This window comes from Palaemon carinicauda, chromosome 31 (assembly GCF_036898095.1).
Source record: "Palaemon carinicauda isolate YSFRI2023 chromosome 31, ASM3689809v2, whole genome shotgun sequence".
NCBI lineage: Eukaryota > Metazoa > Arthropoda > Malacostraca > Decapoda > Palaemonidae > Palaemon > Palaemon carinicauda.
Genome location: NC_090755.1, coordinates 13,583,015 through 13,598,475, shown reverse-complemented (window position 1 = coordinate 13,598,475; position 15,461 = coordinate 13,583,015). Strand labels below are relative to the sequence as shown.

The following is a 15,461-nucleotide window of genomic DNA, read 5'->3' as shown; positions in this document are numbered from 1 at the left end:
AAAAACTTTTAAAAAAAACCAAGATGAAGAGAAATAAGATAGTTTAAACAAAAAGTATAATCTTTCTACCTATTGGACATCGAGTTCATCTACATATGTTTCATTATACGACCTTTCCAGCCTTATAATGACACCTGGACCAATATTTCTCATATTCATTCAGAGATATACAAAGCTCACCTTTAATCGGACCGTTGAAAGCGTCTTGAAGAACGTTGTGCTGTGGTTGTTCCACGTCAAGGCAAGCATGCCGTCCCCCATTTTGAATGGATTTCTGCAAAAGAGAGAGATAAACTTTACACCATTTCATAATGAAAACCTTAATGGTGCTACAAGATATCTATGCTAAACTTCTATAAGAAAAATAGAAAACAAGAAAATAAAGAATATCTTATTTTAAATCATTCACCTTTTCTTAGATATGCAAACCAGAATCTTAAGAATTGGACATCATGAAAAAACCTTTTTTGAAATTTTTTTTCTTTATATTTGTACAATATATAATACTGAAGCCTTAAGTCAATAGCCATCCTTCAGTTTATGAAAAAATATAAAAAATCTTTGTATGGAACTGTTCACTTCACAGTTCCAGACGCATGGTATATGGCTCCCCTGCTTCATAGGAGGCAGCGCACTAGGCTGTGAGGGAGAGAAATCACTGTTGCTCCTGCAGTGACGATCGCAGCACTCTGGTAGAATTTCTTTTTTTTTACTCAACTCCATGTGTGATGAGCTTGAAAACTGAATATCATAAAATGCAAAATTAGATTATTAACCTATTTCCCGCTACTCTATTTGATCCATTTCAATTGAGATAATTTTTCAGCAAATTTTACTATACCTGTTTGTTTAATTTTACACATAATTACAACAATGGCTAAAAACTTTCAGGAGCAGCACCCAGCCCCATTTTAGCAACAAGCTGCCACTGCTAACCATCCTGTCATAAACCCAATGAATAATTTGTAAAGTATTAAGTTGTATTTATCCTAACAAAAAAAAAAAATAAAAGAGAGAGAGAGAGAGAGAGCACTGGTTGCATTTGTGTAAGCACCTATACCGTGTACCAATAAATACACTTAGAGATGGGATTGTTACCTAGTCAAACCCTCTGGGGTCACAAATGACGCAATAACAAACTGCGATCGATTTTCCTAGTCAGAATATTCTTTCTCCATACCACATTCTCTCTCCCACAGAGAGAAATGGTAGGAGTCATGCATATATGACTCTGTCTTTCTGGACTTCTTCGAAGACAACTTCCTTGGTCTCATCTAAAAGTAGCTAAGAAGTCACCTGCTTCGACTCTATGCAAGGACGAGTGGGAAGGTATCCTGTCATGGAAGGATCTCTGCATTAAGGAAGAACTTAGATAATTTAGTGTAGAATAAGTTGAAGTTCGACGTCTGCAGGGTCATACTGGCCGATGATGACACTTACGGGCTGGGGGGAAGATCTATGAAGAAACATCACTAGGCGATACGTCATCATCAGAGTCTACGATAGAACAGGAAACACTAAAGAAAAGAAGACCAATGCCCTTCTCCTTCGCACTCAGCGGCAGCAAATGTTTCATGCTCTGATGAACAACAATCTGCATTACATTGTCGTCATCATTCCCAAGGACATACTCGCGAGGGAATAAACAGGAACTATGACTGCTGTCTAACAGGAAAAAAACTGTGGGTATCAGCATATTATATAGACAACAGTCACACAGCTACAGTTATCGGGAATACAAATGCAAATGCTATACATATTCCTTATCCGCTCTCTTGCACTATGATCTACATGTAAATCATCTAAAACTAGAAGTAAAAGGTTAAAATAGCCAGTCAAGGACACTATAGAGTCCAAAACAAAGTGGGACCTCTGTGGGCGGGTCTTGTCTGCGGGGTGGGCGGGACTTGTCTGCGGGGTGGGCGGGACTTGTCTGCAGGGTGGGCGGGACTTGTCTGCAGGGTGGGCGGGACTTGTCTGCGGGTTGGGTGGGGCTTGCCTGCAGGGTGGGCGGGGCTTGCCTGCGTGATGGGAGGGGTTTGCCTGCGGGGTGGGCGGGGCTTGCCTGCGGGGTGGGCGGGGCTTGCCTGCGGGGTGGGAGGGGTTTGCCTGCGGGGTGGGAGGGGCTTGCCTGTGTGGTGGGCAGGGCTTGCTTGTGTGGTGGGAGGGGATTGCTTGCGTGGTGGGAGGGGCTTGTTTGAGGGGTGGGCGGGGCTTGCCCGCGGGGTGGGCGGGGCTTGCCTGCATGGTGGGCGGGGCTTGCCCGCGGGGTGGGCGGGGCTTGCCTGCATGGTGGGCGGGGCTTGTTTGAGGGGTGGGTGGGGCTTGCCTGCGGGGTGGGCGGGGCTTGCCTGCAGGGTGGGTGGGCTTACCTAGTAGGTGGGTGGGGTTGTCTGTGGGGTGGGTGTTGCTTGCCTGCCACCTCCTCAAGTTATAACAGCTATATCCAGCTTCGCTGAAAGCATACTCCCCTATTAAACAACAATAGTTTGCATTTGTAAAGGAACAAATAATAATCTTATAAACTCGATGCATTTCAAACGCAAAAGACTATTTCTTTTCTAAGAATACATTGTGATCAAATATCTCCCATAATGCTGACCAAATTCCTGTAATTCTATTCCTAGTTTTTTTTATCTTACATAGTATATGATTACAAAATAATGATTAAAATGTATGACAAAAAAAAAATATAATTTTAAAAATGTCTATTACTGTACATTAATTTTCAGAATGTCAATTAATTATTTCATCTTATATTAAAGTTGTCCAGCGTATCTCCAAACCTCATATAATTATCTCAGCTACTGAACTATTCACAAATCCAATTTCACGTAAAAATACGAGTAAAAATTCAGCAATTTTTTCTAGCACAATACATTCCCTGGACGACGCTGTCTGATAAACGCTGATTTATGAAGTAAAGAGGTTGTAGGGAGGCGGGGCCCTCCTAATATTTAGATATGGCAGTCCATGTCTAGCTACGTGGAGATATCTAAGGTATGTAGCAAAGGGATTATTGATCAGGGTAAAGGTTGGCTGATGCATAGGCTACTGTATAAAAAGAAAACTTTAATCTTATTTTACTATATCAGATATAACATTACACCCACCTAACCTTAAACGGAATCTTTGAATAACGACAGACAGGACCTCCCGGATAAATAAAATACCACCTAACCTAACCTACAAGCCGTGTACTCACCTACTTCCCTGGGCCCAGCAACCAATTTCAAACCGTCATATTCATAGCGATCGACTCGAAAATAGGCGAGTTATGGGGCATGGTCGTCATCATACATAGACTACAATATATAGAGCTTAAACTAGGATAATGCAACCTAATCTTACAATTGCGTTATTACCGTTAAGTGTGACGATCATGTAAATTATCTCTATAAAAGGAAATGTTTTATGACAACAACCCTGATTCTGTTATTATATATAGAGCTAGGGCCAACTGTTTAGGATTAAATGATAGGAGAAGACATGAAGTAGGAGGGAGAGTAGAATGTAGGCTATGTGGGGCAGATAGATACTGAAGACCTCTTGGCCCCTTCCATTCCTGACTGTCCGGACCTCAGCGATATGAGAAGGAAAATAATAGAATTACAGCAGCCATAAGAAGAAGAAAAGAAGATAATAGGAAACCTGCTGTTTACGAAAGAAGGAATAGAGAAAAGAAAAGAATATATTCATCAGATGTGGGAAAAAAAAGAGAAAAAATAAAATTTAGAATAAACAAGAAAACCAAGGAGGTGCCGATGGAAAGGCGAATCCCTCCGCCCAACAACTGAACTGAATAAAAATTAATACTCAGTTGTGTCCACTGGGGGGGTATATGTATGACAGCGGCCAACTCTATGTATAATGAAGGCTGACTAAGAATAAAGCAGTATAATGGGGCTGACAGGGGGCATTAGTAAGTAGGTAAAGACACAGCGGTAATTTTTTACTGTATTACAGGGTGAGATTTCGAACAGAAAATATAAGTTTTCCTATAGTAAATAACGTGATTTAACCGAATTTGATTTTCATTTCAATCGGAAACAAACAGACCATCCAATTCGGCTAACTTTAAGTTGCACGGTGTCACTTCTCTTACGAATGTACTGCGAATGATAACATTAGCAACGTTACCAATAATGCACAGTGTTACCAACGTTGACGTATGGTACACAGTTACCAACGGCACGCTGACATTACTAACGATAGCAATGATAGATATATCCATAAGTATTTTAAATAATTTCTCCATATAAGTTTTACCCCATATATAATAAGTACAAAAAGGGCACAGAACCTAACAAACCCACCTAAACTAGCCTAGTAGTATGAAAGGTCACAAAATAACATTTGATCTACATCGGACGTTGGCAGCACTGGTTACTGTATTTTTTCATGACACAATCTTTGCAACGGCGCCTCCAAAGTTTATTTAGATATACTGTTTTGTATTTTCCTCCGGTTATTATAATTTCAACAAGGTAATGAATAGAGAAGAAAAGGCTTGTTTTACGTTTATATATCGATTCCCCAGTATGTTTTCCCCACCCAAAACCTCGAGTTCCCACTAGGGGCCCCCCATGATCGGAGGATATAGATGTATAGGTAATTTTGTATATTATTACATCGTGTGACTACGCACAAGAAATATATGATTTCCTATAGCAAATAACGAGATTTAACCGATTTTGATGACCATTTCAATCGCAAACAAACAGATCAACCAATTCGGTTAGTTATAAGTTGACGAATTGGTTGATGTTATTACGGATGAAATGAATGAGAAAACCAGTTAAATCACGATACCTACTATAGGAAATCATATATTTCCTGTACGAAATCACACAATGAAATACAATACAAATGAACCATATAAATATTAACACATATATACTGAGTTAAAATATATAAACAACAGATGTCGGGGACGATAACATTAGCAACGTTACCAATGTTTGACAGAACTACCAACGATGACGAATGGTACACAGTGTTACCAACGGCACGATGTCATTACTAGAGGTAGAAATAAATTTTTCCATACGAAAATTAAATAATACTACCATAAAACTATTTCACAATAAATAAAGAGTACCAAAAGGCCACAGAACCTAACAAACCCACCTAACCTTGCCTAGAAGTACCCCGGTCACAAAACACATATAATAAGAATGGGGGAATGACTTACCTTGATACACAGTACTACCAACGGAGACGAATGGTACACAGAACTACCAACGACACGATGGCATTACTAGAGCTAGAACTGCTAAATATCTCCTCAGGTATATTCAATAATTTCTCCATATAACTGGTACGAAATATATAAAAAGTACAGAAAGGCCACAGAACCTAACAAACCCACCTAACCTTGCCTAGAAGTACCCCGGTCACAAAACACGAATAATGACTATTGAGGAATGACTTACTTTTATGAAGGAAACGTCGAAACTTGCTGGACTCGGAAGGAAGAGACTGACGGATTAACTTCTATGACTGGGATGTGGATGGTTGGAAATGATCAACAAAACCTGAATTATCACCAAAATCACCATGGAATTGAGCCACTGCTTTTAGATACGGAATGCTGCAACCGGTACAAGTTTCTATATGTTCCATCTCAAAATACGGGAAAAAAAACGCACTAGTAACGAAGGACGGGTAACTAGGTCAAAGGTTAAAACGGGAAAGGCAGGGGAACAATGGGTCGGAAAACAGCGTATACAGAGATAAAGGAAGGGGGGGGGGGGGTAGGGAGATATCTGAATAGGCCTAGTGATGATTGGTTAAGGGAAAAACAACGAACAAAAGAGAAAACATGTATGAACTAAATACGGAAACTAGACGAAAGAAAAGTTTTATAAGACACAGAGGAGAGAAAAGGAACTAACCAACAAAAATAATTACAAACAATATAGGAAGATAAAATGGAATGAACGTTAAATAATAGTGAATGGGAATATAAAATGAGGAGATCATACCGAGAATTAACTGGATAAAAAAAACTAGTCCAGGGTAAGAATTTATGTGAAACCGGGAAGGGATAAAGAAATAACCCAACAAATAAAACCAATATAGGAAGGTAAAATGGAATAAATGATAAATAATATTGAATGGGAATAAAAAATGAGAAAATAACACTAATAAAAAGAGTAAAAGGGGGAGTGGAAACTCCTGCGCAGGGGGCGGGGGGATATATGCGCAGATCGGAAACTGATGAAACGAACGTATGTACAAATGGGAAAGGAAATAACAAAACAAATAAACCCAATATAGGAAGGTAAAATGGAATGTATGATAAATTATATTGAATGGGAATATAAAATGAGAAAATAATACGGTAATAAAAAGAGTAATAATGGAGAGAAACGAAGGACGGAAGGTGGGGCGAACGAACAAACGAACAAATGGGTGCTAATGTTAGCATGAAACGCTAACATTTGATCTACATCAGGTATGGAATGCTAACATTTAATCTACATCAGGCGTTGGCAGCACTGGTTACTGTATTACTACAAGAAATAACCTTTGAAACGGCTCCTCCCAAATATATCCAGGTATACTGATTTGACTTTTCCTACGATTATAATAAATACCATAAAGAAATGTATAGAGAAGAAAAGGACTGAATTACGGTTATATATCGTTTCCCCAGTATGTTTTCCCCACCCAAAACCCCGAGTTCCCACTGGGGGTCCCCCATTATCGGCGGATATAGATGTATATATATTTCTGTAACTATTCATTTGCGACGGGAAAGAGTGTTATTTTCGAAGGGAGCGTAATTTTTCCTATAAGAAAAAGTAGTTGGAATACTAGGATACATTGAGATGTAATAATATACAATGAAACCGATGTATATATATTTCTGAAACTATTCATTTGCGACAGGAACGAGTGTCATTTTCGAAGGGAGAGTAATTTTTTCTTTAAGAAAAATTAGTTGTTTTCCTAGGTTACCGACACAGCTTGAAGGTTAGGTTAGGAGGGGAAAGTTTAGAGTAGTTGGTGTCCATTTTTCATGCACGCGGGAGGAACTGTTTACTGTCCACTGATATATAAAGAACCCGTCCGCGGTTCTACAAACGACCGCAAATGGGGTTCCAGATCATAATTCCCGGTATCTGACAGCTACCTCAACTAAGATGTAAAATCGTAGTTTTAAATAATTCTAAATCCACCAACTCAAGGAATGTCAATAAACAAACCATTCATATGTGCATACCATGAACATTAAAAAAAAAGTAGAGTTATGGAGACCGACTATATAGTGAAAAAATGCATTGGTTTTCTATAGGAAATTCGTATATACATACCAGTGGGGCCGTAATAAACACAAGCACGACTTCCAATGATCAGCTGTTAATCACTATACGACGTAAAACGTGAAATTAATGTGAAAATGTCTTTTAAACCACATGATATCGGTGACACTTTGCTATTGACGGAAAGGCTTTGTTTACTATAATGGCCGAACGCTGGTGAACAGTGTTGCCAGATAGAACATTTCCACAATAATTTTTTTTCAAACAATAAAGGATGCTACACCATGAATGAAATAGATTTTAACATCATATAGACTATATTAGTTATTGTTTTTTTTTATTTTCATTCAAGCTCATGAGATGTATTTTGATGCTTCTCTGGTGAATTTGGGATCTTCAAATTTGGCAACGCTGCTGGTGAGTGAAGAAGACGCGCAAGCCATTTATGAAATTTAATAATTTAATTACACGACAATCATAATTATACAATAAATTCGACTTTATTATAATATGAACAAATAATCTTAATGCATTATTAATTCATTATTTGCAAATTTCTCTTTTTAATATATTTTATTTTGGGAAATGCTGTCCCCAGTTTTGGCGTCTTCTCGATTTTGCGCAATCGCTCATGGTTATAATTGTCACCATTTCACATTATATTATTTTAATCAGCCTTTATTTCCACTTATTTGGGAATAATTAAATTAAGATTATAAAAAGTCATTTTCTCAGACAACACTTTACTATATGAATTATTCATGACCTATTTTATACAAACATTCGTAAAACAATGGTTTTTTTTGTGACATTTTTCTTACAGTTGATGTAGCTTCATATTAAAGTTATAGTTTATTGTAAGGATGACAACAACTTGCGACTTTACAAATATATATATATATATATATATATATATATATATATATATATATATATATATATATATATATATATATATATATATATATATATATATATATATATATATATATATATATATATATATATATATATATATATATATATATATATATGCGTGTGTGTGGGTATCACCCTCAGCCATTACTAGTCCACTGCAGAACAGAGGCCTCAGACATGTCCTTCCACTTGATTCAATTTAGGGTCCTTATGTCAGTCCACACCAGCAAACTTTCTTAGTTCGTCAATCCATCGTCTTCTCTTCCCTCTCCACCTTTTACAAACTATGGATCCATTCTGTTATTCTTAATGCCCATCTATTATCTGTCATTCTCATTATATGTCCTGCCCTTGTCCATTTCTTTATCTTACATGTTAGAATCTCATCTCTTCTACTTTAGTTTGTTCTCTTATCCATGCTCTTTTTTCTGTTGCTTAGTGTTATTCCCATCATTACTCTTAATACATAGCTCTTTGGGTTGTAACTAGCTTATGTTCTAAGGCTCTGGTAAGGCTCAAAGTTTCTGATGCATAAGTTAAAACTGGTAGGACCATCTGATTAAATGCTTTTCATTTTAGAGAAAGTGGCATTTTAACTCATAATCTCATTTTGTTTACTACATACCCTCCATACATGTTTATTCTGTTAATTTTAGTGTCGTGCCTTGGGGAAGCATTTGCCGTCTGTCCTAAGTACAGTACGTATATTCATTGACAATCTAGAGGTTCACCTGTAACTTAGCATTTTCATTGCACATTATCTTATAGTCTAGCAGAATGGGGACCAAACGTGGTTTTAGGGTACCCACAAAGTTTTTTTGCGGATTATATATCTTTGAGACATGTTGATTCAGAATCCACTTGATGCCACCTTGGCACCCTTGAGCATTTTGCATAATATGCTAATTAAGTCGGCCATTATGAAAATTTTGTTTTTAGGGTATAACTTTTTTATTTGACCAGATACAAGGGAGATCATGATGTCTACCCCCAGGTTTACAGGGTCTCTGATTCTGATGATACCATTTTTAACATGATTACTAATTTGCATATGCATGTTATGCTAATTAGGTGTCGGGAATTACCCAAATTTGGTATTTTGGCTAAAGCTTGCATATGTTGCCATTAAGAGGGTAATTTCTATGCCTTTCCCAATGTTAATGGGTCTCAGATTCTACTTTTGCCATTATTAGTGCCTTTTTTGCATATATTTGCATTCCATATGGATTTGCATATGCATAAATTTAGTGTAAATGGTTGAAATTTCCGACTTATGGCAAAATATAACAATGATACATGTAACAATTCCCTGATTGCACTAATTAGTCCCAGACTGCTACACAGACCTCCAGGATGATGAACTATAGTCATTTGCATAAACTGCATATATTATGCTAATTAGCAGTCATAATGTCTTTAGTTACTCAGTTTAGCAAGTCATTGTCCTCTCCACCACTTTGATAGTCCTCCCCTTCATCAGCCTCATCGTTTTGCTTGTTGTATGTATTTCGACAGTTTGATTCTCCACGACATGCACAGAAAAATGTGCAAGGCAATTGTCCACTGTTACAGCCACACCTCTGAGAACTACATGGTTCATTGGTTGAACACCCACAACGAAGCATCTCTAATACCTCAGGAGGTGCTAGGGCAACGTCTGGTGGGGGAGACGTTTTGGTGCTTTCTTCACGAGACCACCCATAGTCAGTAGGCTCAAACGATGGAGGGTCCGGCAGGGGTGCCGATTTCCATACTACCGTTTGAACATGGGCACGCAAGACATTTTCTCTAAATGCCTCAGTTGTGGGTGGGATGGTCTTTAAGGCTGGGGCGGCTATAATGTTCTTCTTGCCCATCTTTTTTTTACCATAGTTCAACGCGAGCCTTTGACAAGTCATCCCTCTCCTTGCTGTCATAGCATGCAGAAATGAACTTTGTAGCTTCTGCCATTACTTTATCTAATGATGAGTCAAGATCCCCCAGATATTGGAAAGCGTGTCCTTGCTTCACCAGCTTGTTTATCATAGTTCCCTTTCCAATGCCCTGAAGCTTGGCAACGGTATCGCACTCAGTAAGCGCATGGGCCGCCAAAAGATTTGGCACTATTGCTGCATGTTTTTTCACTGTGGCCTGTATGTCAACTGAGATCCGCTCACAGCTTGTGGCTTCCATGATCAGGGCACAGTTCAACTTTTCCTGGCTACAAAAATGCACTAAGAGAACAAAGACGTCTGTGTCATCACAAATGACTTTTATTGTCTTTACACTGTCCATTTGGGCAATTTGCAGTATCTGATAGATCATAGTGACGTCAGCTTCTTCATGGGTAGTTCTGAGGTCCCTGCGATGAATCTGATAACCGCAGAACAGTTCAATTGGAATTGGGTCCCGACCACACACACAACTATCTTGTTGTGAATGGGTTCACCACTGGTTACACAGAGCTCCACCAGATGATCACAGATGATATCAATCAGCTGTACTTTGTTTGCATGGACTTGCAACACAACCGCTTGAAGGGGCAAAGGACTTGAAAGGTTCAGATGACTTTGACGAGTTGCATGTTTGCCACCTCTAGCTCCTCGTGTCACCCTTTTGATAGAATAATCATAGTACCTATCAAAGGTTAAGTAGACCTCTGAGTCCTTAGCTTTCAGCATCACATTCCTTATGAAGTTGTCTACATAGTCCTTGACTGTTCCTTGTTGTGGACAATGCACTGACCACAGAAGTGCGCAGCCATCGATAACAATTGCATCTACTTTTTTCAACACTCGAGAGGACACTTCAACTTGAAGCTTTTTTTTAAGGTCAGCCTTGTTTGATGCAATTCTCAATTCTCCATTGTCTTTGAACATGGAGGTTGGAATAGGAGCTAGCTCATGTTTCAGAACATCTTCTAGGTTGATAGATCTGGTTTGCTGAAGCCCAAGTACGCGTGAGTAAATGAGATTGACATCATAGACATCTGTGTCTCCAACCCTAACTGATTTCGCAGCAACAGCCATCGTAACTGTGGGCTTAGGAATGGGAGAATTGAAACTTGATGGCCAGTCCTCTTCAAAATGTACCATCTGGGCCTTCCCTAACTCAACTGCATTGTGAACATTGACAGAGTTCGGAGCAATTCTACCACTCACAACATTCACTATTTCCGTTGTGTGGTCATTCGGATCGAGGGGATTGATGGACATTACGAGCTTAGCCCTAATCTTCTCCCTGTCACTACCGTCTGACTTTATTCTGGACTGGTTCTCCTCCTTGTGATGTGATGAATCCTCTGATGTTGATCGTGTGAGGGTTCTTACATCGTTAGCAACACGACAACATACATGCATGCTGAACGCCCAACGTTTGACGGCTGAGGGTTTCAATGTTAATCCTATAATACCCTTTGTAGTCTAGCAGAATGGATCAAATGAAAGCAGCAGTAATCCCCTAGAACTTCCTTTTAAAAACTTATCCTTACTGCTCTTCAGCATGACATCCAGCTAGCATCTTACCAAGTTACCAATGTATTGAGCTGTGGATGATGATTTCTTGCAAAAAGTATCATGACCTTGGGAGGGAGGAATCTGTCTTACCTTTGTGGTTTCCATATATCAAGAAATAAAGGCCTCTCTTGGGCCTTTGCTACATTCATGCATTATCTGTTTCATAAAGTAAATCATGAATGGGACATCTTCGAAGTATGAAAAAGGAAACAACCTCATCAACACATTCACTTTCACTTTCATTTTCCCCTATTCAGGCTTAGACTGCCATCTGGTGTGACCTACTTAAACAATCTATTCTCTGTTTCAAACTAATTAGACATTATTAGCTTTTAACAGCTCCACAAAGTGATGTTAAGACACTGGAATAACAGTTATCTTTGCTTTAGAAATAACAGACCGATCACTGCAATAACATCATACTTCATGTAAACTTAATGTAATACTGACTTTAATTAGCAAAATTATTAATATGCAAAGAAAATAGAACAGAAAGGACTGATAATCAGAGTCCCTGAAATATGTGGTAGGCACCAAAATACAATTTTATTCGGTGAAGTAAGCATAATCTAGTTATAATACCAATTTGCGCTATTACCGTCACCTAATTAGCATAACATGCATATGCAAATTAGTAATCATGTTAAAAATGGTATCATCAGAATCAGAGACCCTGTAAACCTGGGGGTAGACATCATGATCTCCCTTGTATCTGGTCAAATAAAAAAGTTATACCCTAAAAACAAAATTTTCATAATGGCCGACTTAATTAGCATATTATGCAAAATGCTCAAGGGTGCCAAGGTGGCATCAAGTGGATTCTGAATCAGCATGTCTCAAAGTTATATAATCTGCAAAAAAACTTTGTGGGTACCCTAAAACCACGTTCACCCAAAAAAGGGCTCCATTCTGCTAGACTATTAGTCTTACTCATACATATTCATTTTCCAGAAACTCATTACGGCACTTATAAATCACACACACACATGTGTGTGTGTGTGTATATATATATATATATATATATATATATATATATATATATATATATATATATATATATATATATATATATATATATAGAGAGAGAGAGAGAGAGAGAGAGAGAGAGAGAGAGAGAGAGAGAGAGAGAGAGAGAGAGAGAGAGAGAGAGAGAGAGAGAGAGAGAGAGAATGTGTGTGTGTATAAACACATATACATGGTACTTGGGCATGTTACGTTACATTTATAATGAATAAGCAAAGTCTTGGGAACATCCAAAAATGAAAGATAGCATTTCTCTAGACATTGTCTAGATAGTTTTCAGAATGACAGGAAAACTACATTTACGTTACTCCTTCATCAAATTACTTTGATATAAAGACTATGGTTGTGAAAATTTTGACACTAAATCATTTGGAAACTCCAAAATCAATTAACAAAAAGTGGTAAATGAAAACTTTAGATTCATTGAAATATAAAGATAAACATTTAAGATCAATACATTACATCAAAGATTTTCCACCAGGCTTCGCAGAATTTCATGACCGATCTCACAAGCTCTCCTATTCTTCGTTGAGGCTTACAATTCCAGAATCAACATCGGTTCTTCAGGAACATCATCTCTTGTTCAAAGCAGATTAATTTGTGAGGCTTACATGCTCCCTCCAAAATTAGGTTTGTGATCTGCATTAATCATGGATTTGATTCTATTTGGAACAGCACCTTTCCTTATGAAAAGTTGTGGTCTTGATGCTCCTGCATTCTCTCTGCTATGAAGCAGTGTCTGCACTCCCATCTATACTGTTTTTCTTCTTTCTCTGATGCAGCCCAAGATTGCAAAGGTGTTAATGCAGCTTTAAAAATTGGTCTAGCTTGTGCAACACACTTTAGGACATGACGTTTACTCGCTCCGTCAGAAGTTCCATACTTGAAGACTACGATGATCCCTGATTCCAGATTCTTTGGAACGGCGTCACTCTCCACAAGAGCTTGAAGTCTTTTGGCTCTAGCATTCTCTCTCTGGTGAAGCATCTGCGCTTCCATCACGGTTTCCTTGCCACTTCTAAATACGGTACTCAGGCATGTTACTTTACGTTTATATTGAATAAACATCTTAATAGCATCCAAAATTGAAGATAGCCTCTCCCTAGGCAAACTGTCCTCCTGATTTTTTTCAAAATAACAAGAAAATTCCATTTATGTTTCTCCATTTATCATCTGGTGTCGACATGGGATACTTGTAGTCAGACCTTACCCTTTACAGGTTTTCTATTCACAAATTTCATTCCTGTACTTGCATGAAGGGCCTGGCATTTCATACAGCAATATTTATGTATATTCATTCACAATTACGTAACACCAAATACAGCACAATATATCGAGTTAGCCTGCATAACCAGGAGCGTAATTCAAATCTAATACAGTTATAAATGTGAATTTTCACGGACTTAGGTAATCAGGCTTTTTGCTTTTCTATTCAGCATTATATAACGTGAATCCTTTCCTGTACTTAGTGTTATATACCTATGAGTACTACTGTATTACTTTTGTTTCTACTTTCAAAGGTTAACCCTTTTACCCCCAAAGGACGTACTGGTACGTTTCATAAAAGCCATCCCTTTACCCCCATGGACGTACCGGTACGTCCTTGCAAAAAAATGCTATAAAAATTATTTTTTTCATATTTTTGATATTTTTGAGAAAATTCAGACATTTTCCAAGAGAATGAGACCAACCTGACCTCTCTATGACAAAAATTAAGGCTGTTAGAGCAATTTAAAAGAAATATACACCAAAATGTGCTGGGAAAAAAGTAACCCCTTGGGGGTTAAGGGTTGGAAATTTCCAAAAAGCCTGGGGGTAAAAGGGTTAACTAACCTTTTTTTCTAGCTATATAAGACAAAAGGGAATCTGGGAGTTTCAGCACTACCTATACTCATACTTTTTTTAATGAGGCCTATTTGCACTGATTTGCGGCGGTGCCCTTTTATCTCAGAAAAGTTTTCTGCTACCTGATTGGTTAGAATTATCTTGTCCAACCAATCAGCGATCAGGAAACTTTTCCGAGCTAAAAGGGCACCCCTGCGACTCCGTGCAAATCGGCCTCACTAAAAAGAATTGACTATAGTGTCTCTGTTACCCAGGCTTGTGGTAGCCTATTGGAAACGTCTCTGCCTGGCAAACTGCTAAACCGGGTTTCGAGTCCCGCTCACACTCTGTAGTTTATTATAGTTTCTGCAACCTCGCCATCCTTGTGACCTGAGGATGGCGGGATTAAAGGGGTCTATAGGTCTACCTGCTGAGTCATCAGCAGCCATTGCCTGGCCCTGCCTGGTCCCAGCTTGGATGGAGAGGGTGCTTGGGTGCTGATCATATGTGTATATGGTCAGTCTCTAAGGTACTGTCACTGTCCCTTGCCTCTGCCATTCATGAGCTACCTTTAACCTTTAAACCTTGTGGTGTCATGGAAGCCAAGATGAAGTGTATGAGGCAATTGTTGAAGCAAGTTCCCTTTATGGAAGTGAAGTATGGATTTTGAATTCAAATGAAAGAAGAAGGTTGAAGCTCCTGAGATGAACTGTCTGCATAGTATACAGTATGATGCAGAAGAAGAGATGTGTGGAAATATATAAAAGTGGTAAAAAGATAAAAGGATGGAACCAAGTCCTTTTGAGATAGCTTGGTTTTGCAGAAAGAATTGAGGAAGATAAAAGGATTAATTATAAATTATCTATCTTCATAGTTGCAGCAGTCATCGATGTCAAATTGAAAAGACTGTATAGAATACATTCGAGTGTTT

General features: G+C 38.4%; 1 protein-coding gene across 25 annotated transcripts in view; it reads right to left on the bottom strand.

Moving 5' to 3' along the window:
• Positions 1-7,505, bottom strand: part of LOC137624307 (zinc finger and BTB domain-containing protein 14-like) — a 156,790-nt gene extending 149,285 nt beyond the window's left edge. For 21 of the 25 annotated variants that reach the window (XM_068354900.1, XM_068354903.1, XM_068354904.1 and 18 more), the window contains exons 1-2: positions 7,323-7,504; positions 181-274 (exon numbers count right to left, since the gene is read on the bottom strand). In XM_068354900.1, coding sequence (XP_068211001.1) covers positions 181-261 — 81 coding nt within the window. In that variant the 5' untranslated portion in view covers positions 262-274; positions 7,323-7,504. Of the gene's footprint in view, positions 1-180; positions 275-7,322 lie in introns of all 25 variants that reach the window. The other 4 variants (XM_068354896.1, XM_068354893.1, XM_068354895.1 and 1 more) reach the window with 1 other exon arrangement.
• Between the last annotated feature and the right edge of the window lie 7,956 nt (positions 7,506-15,461).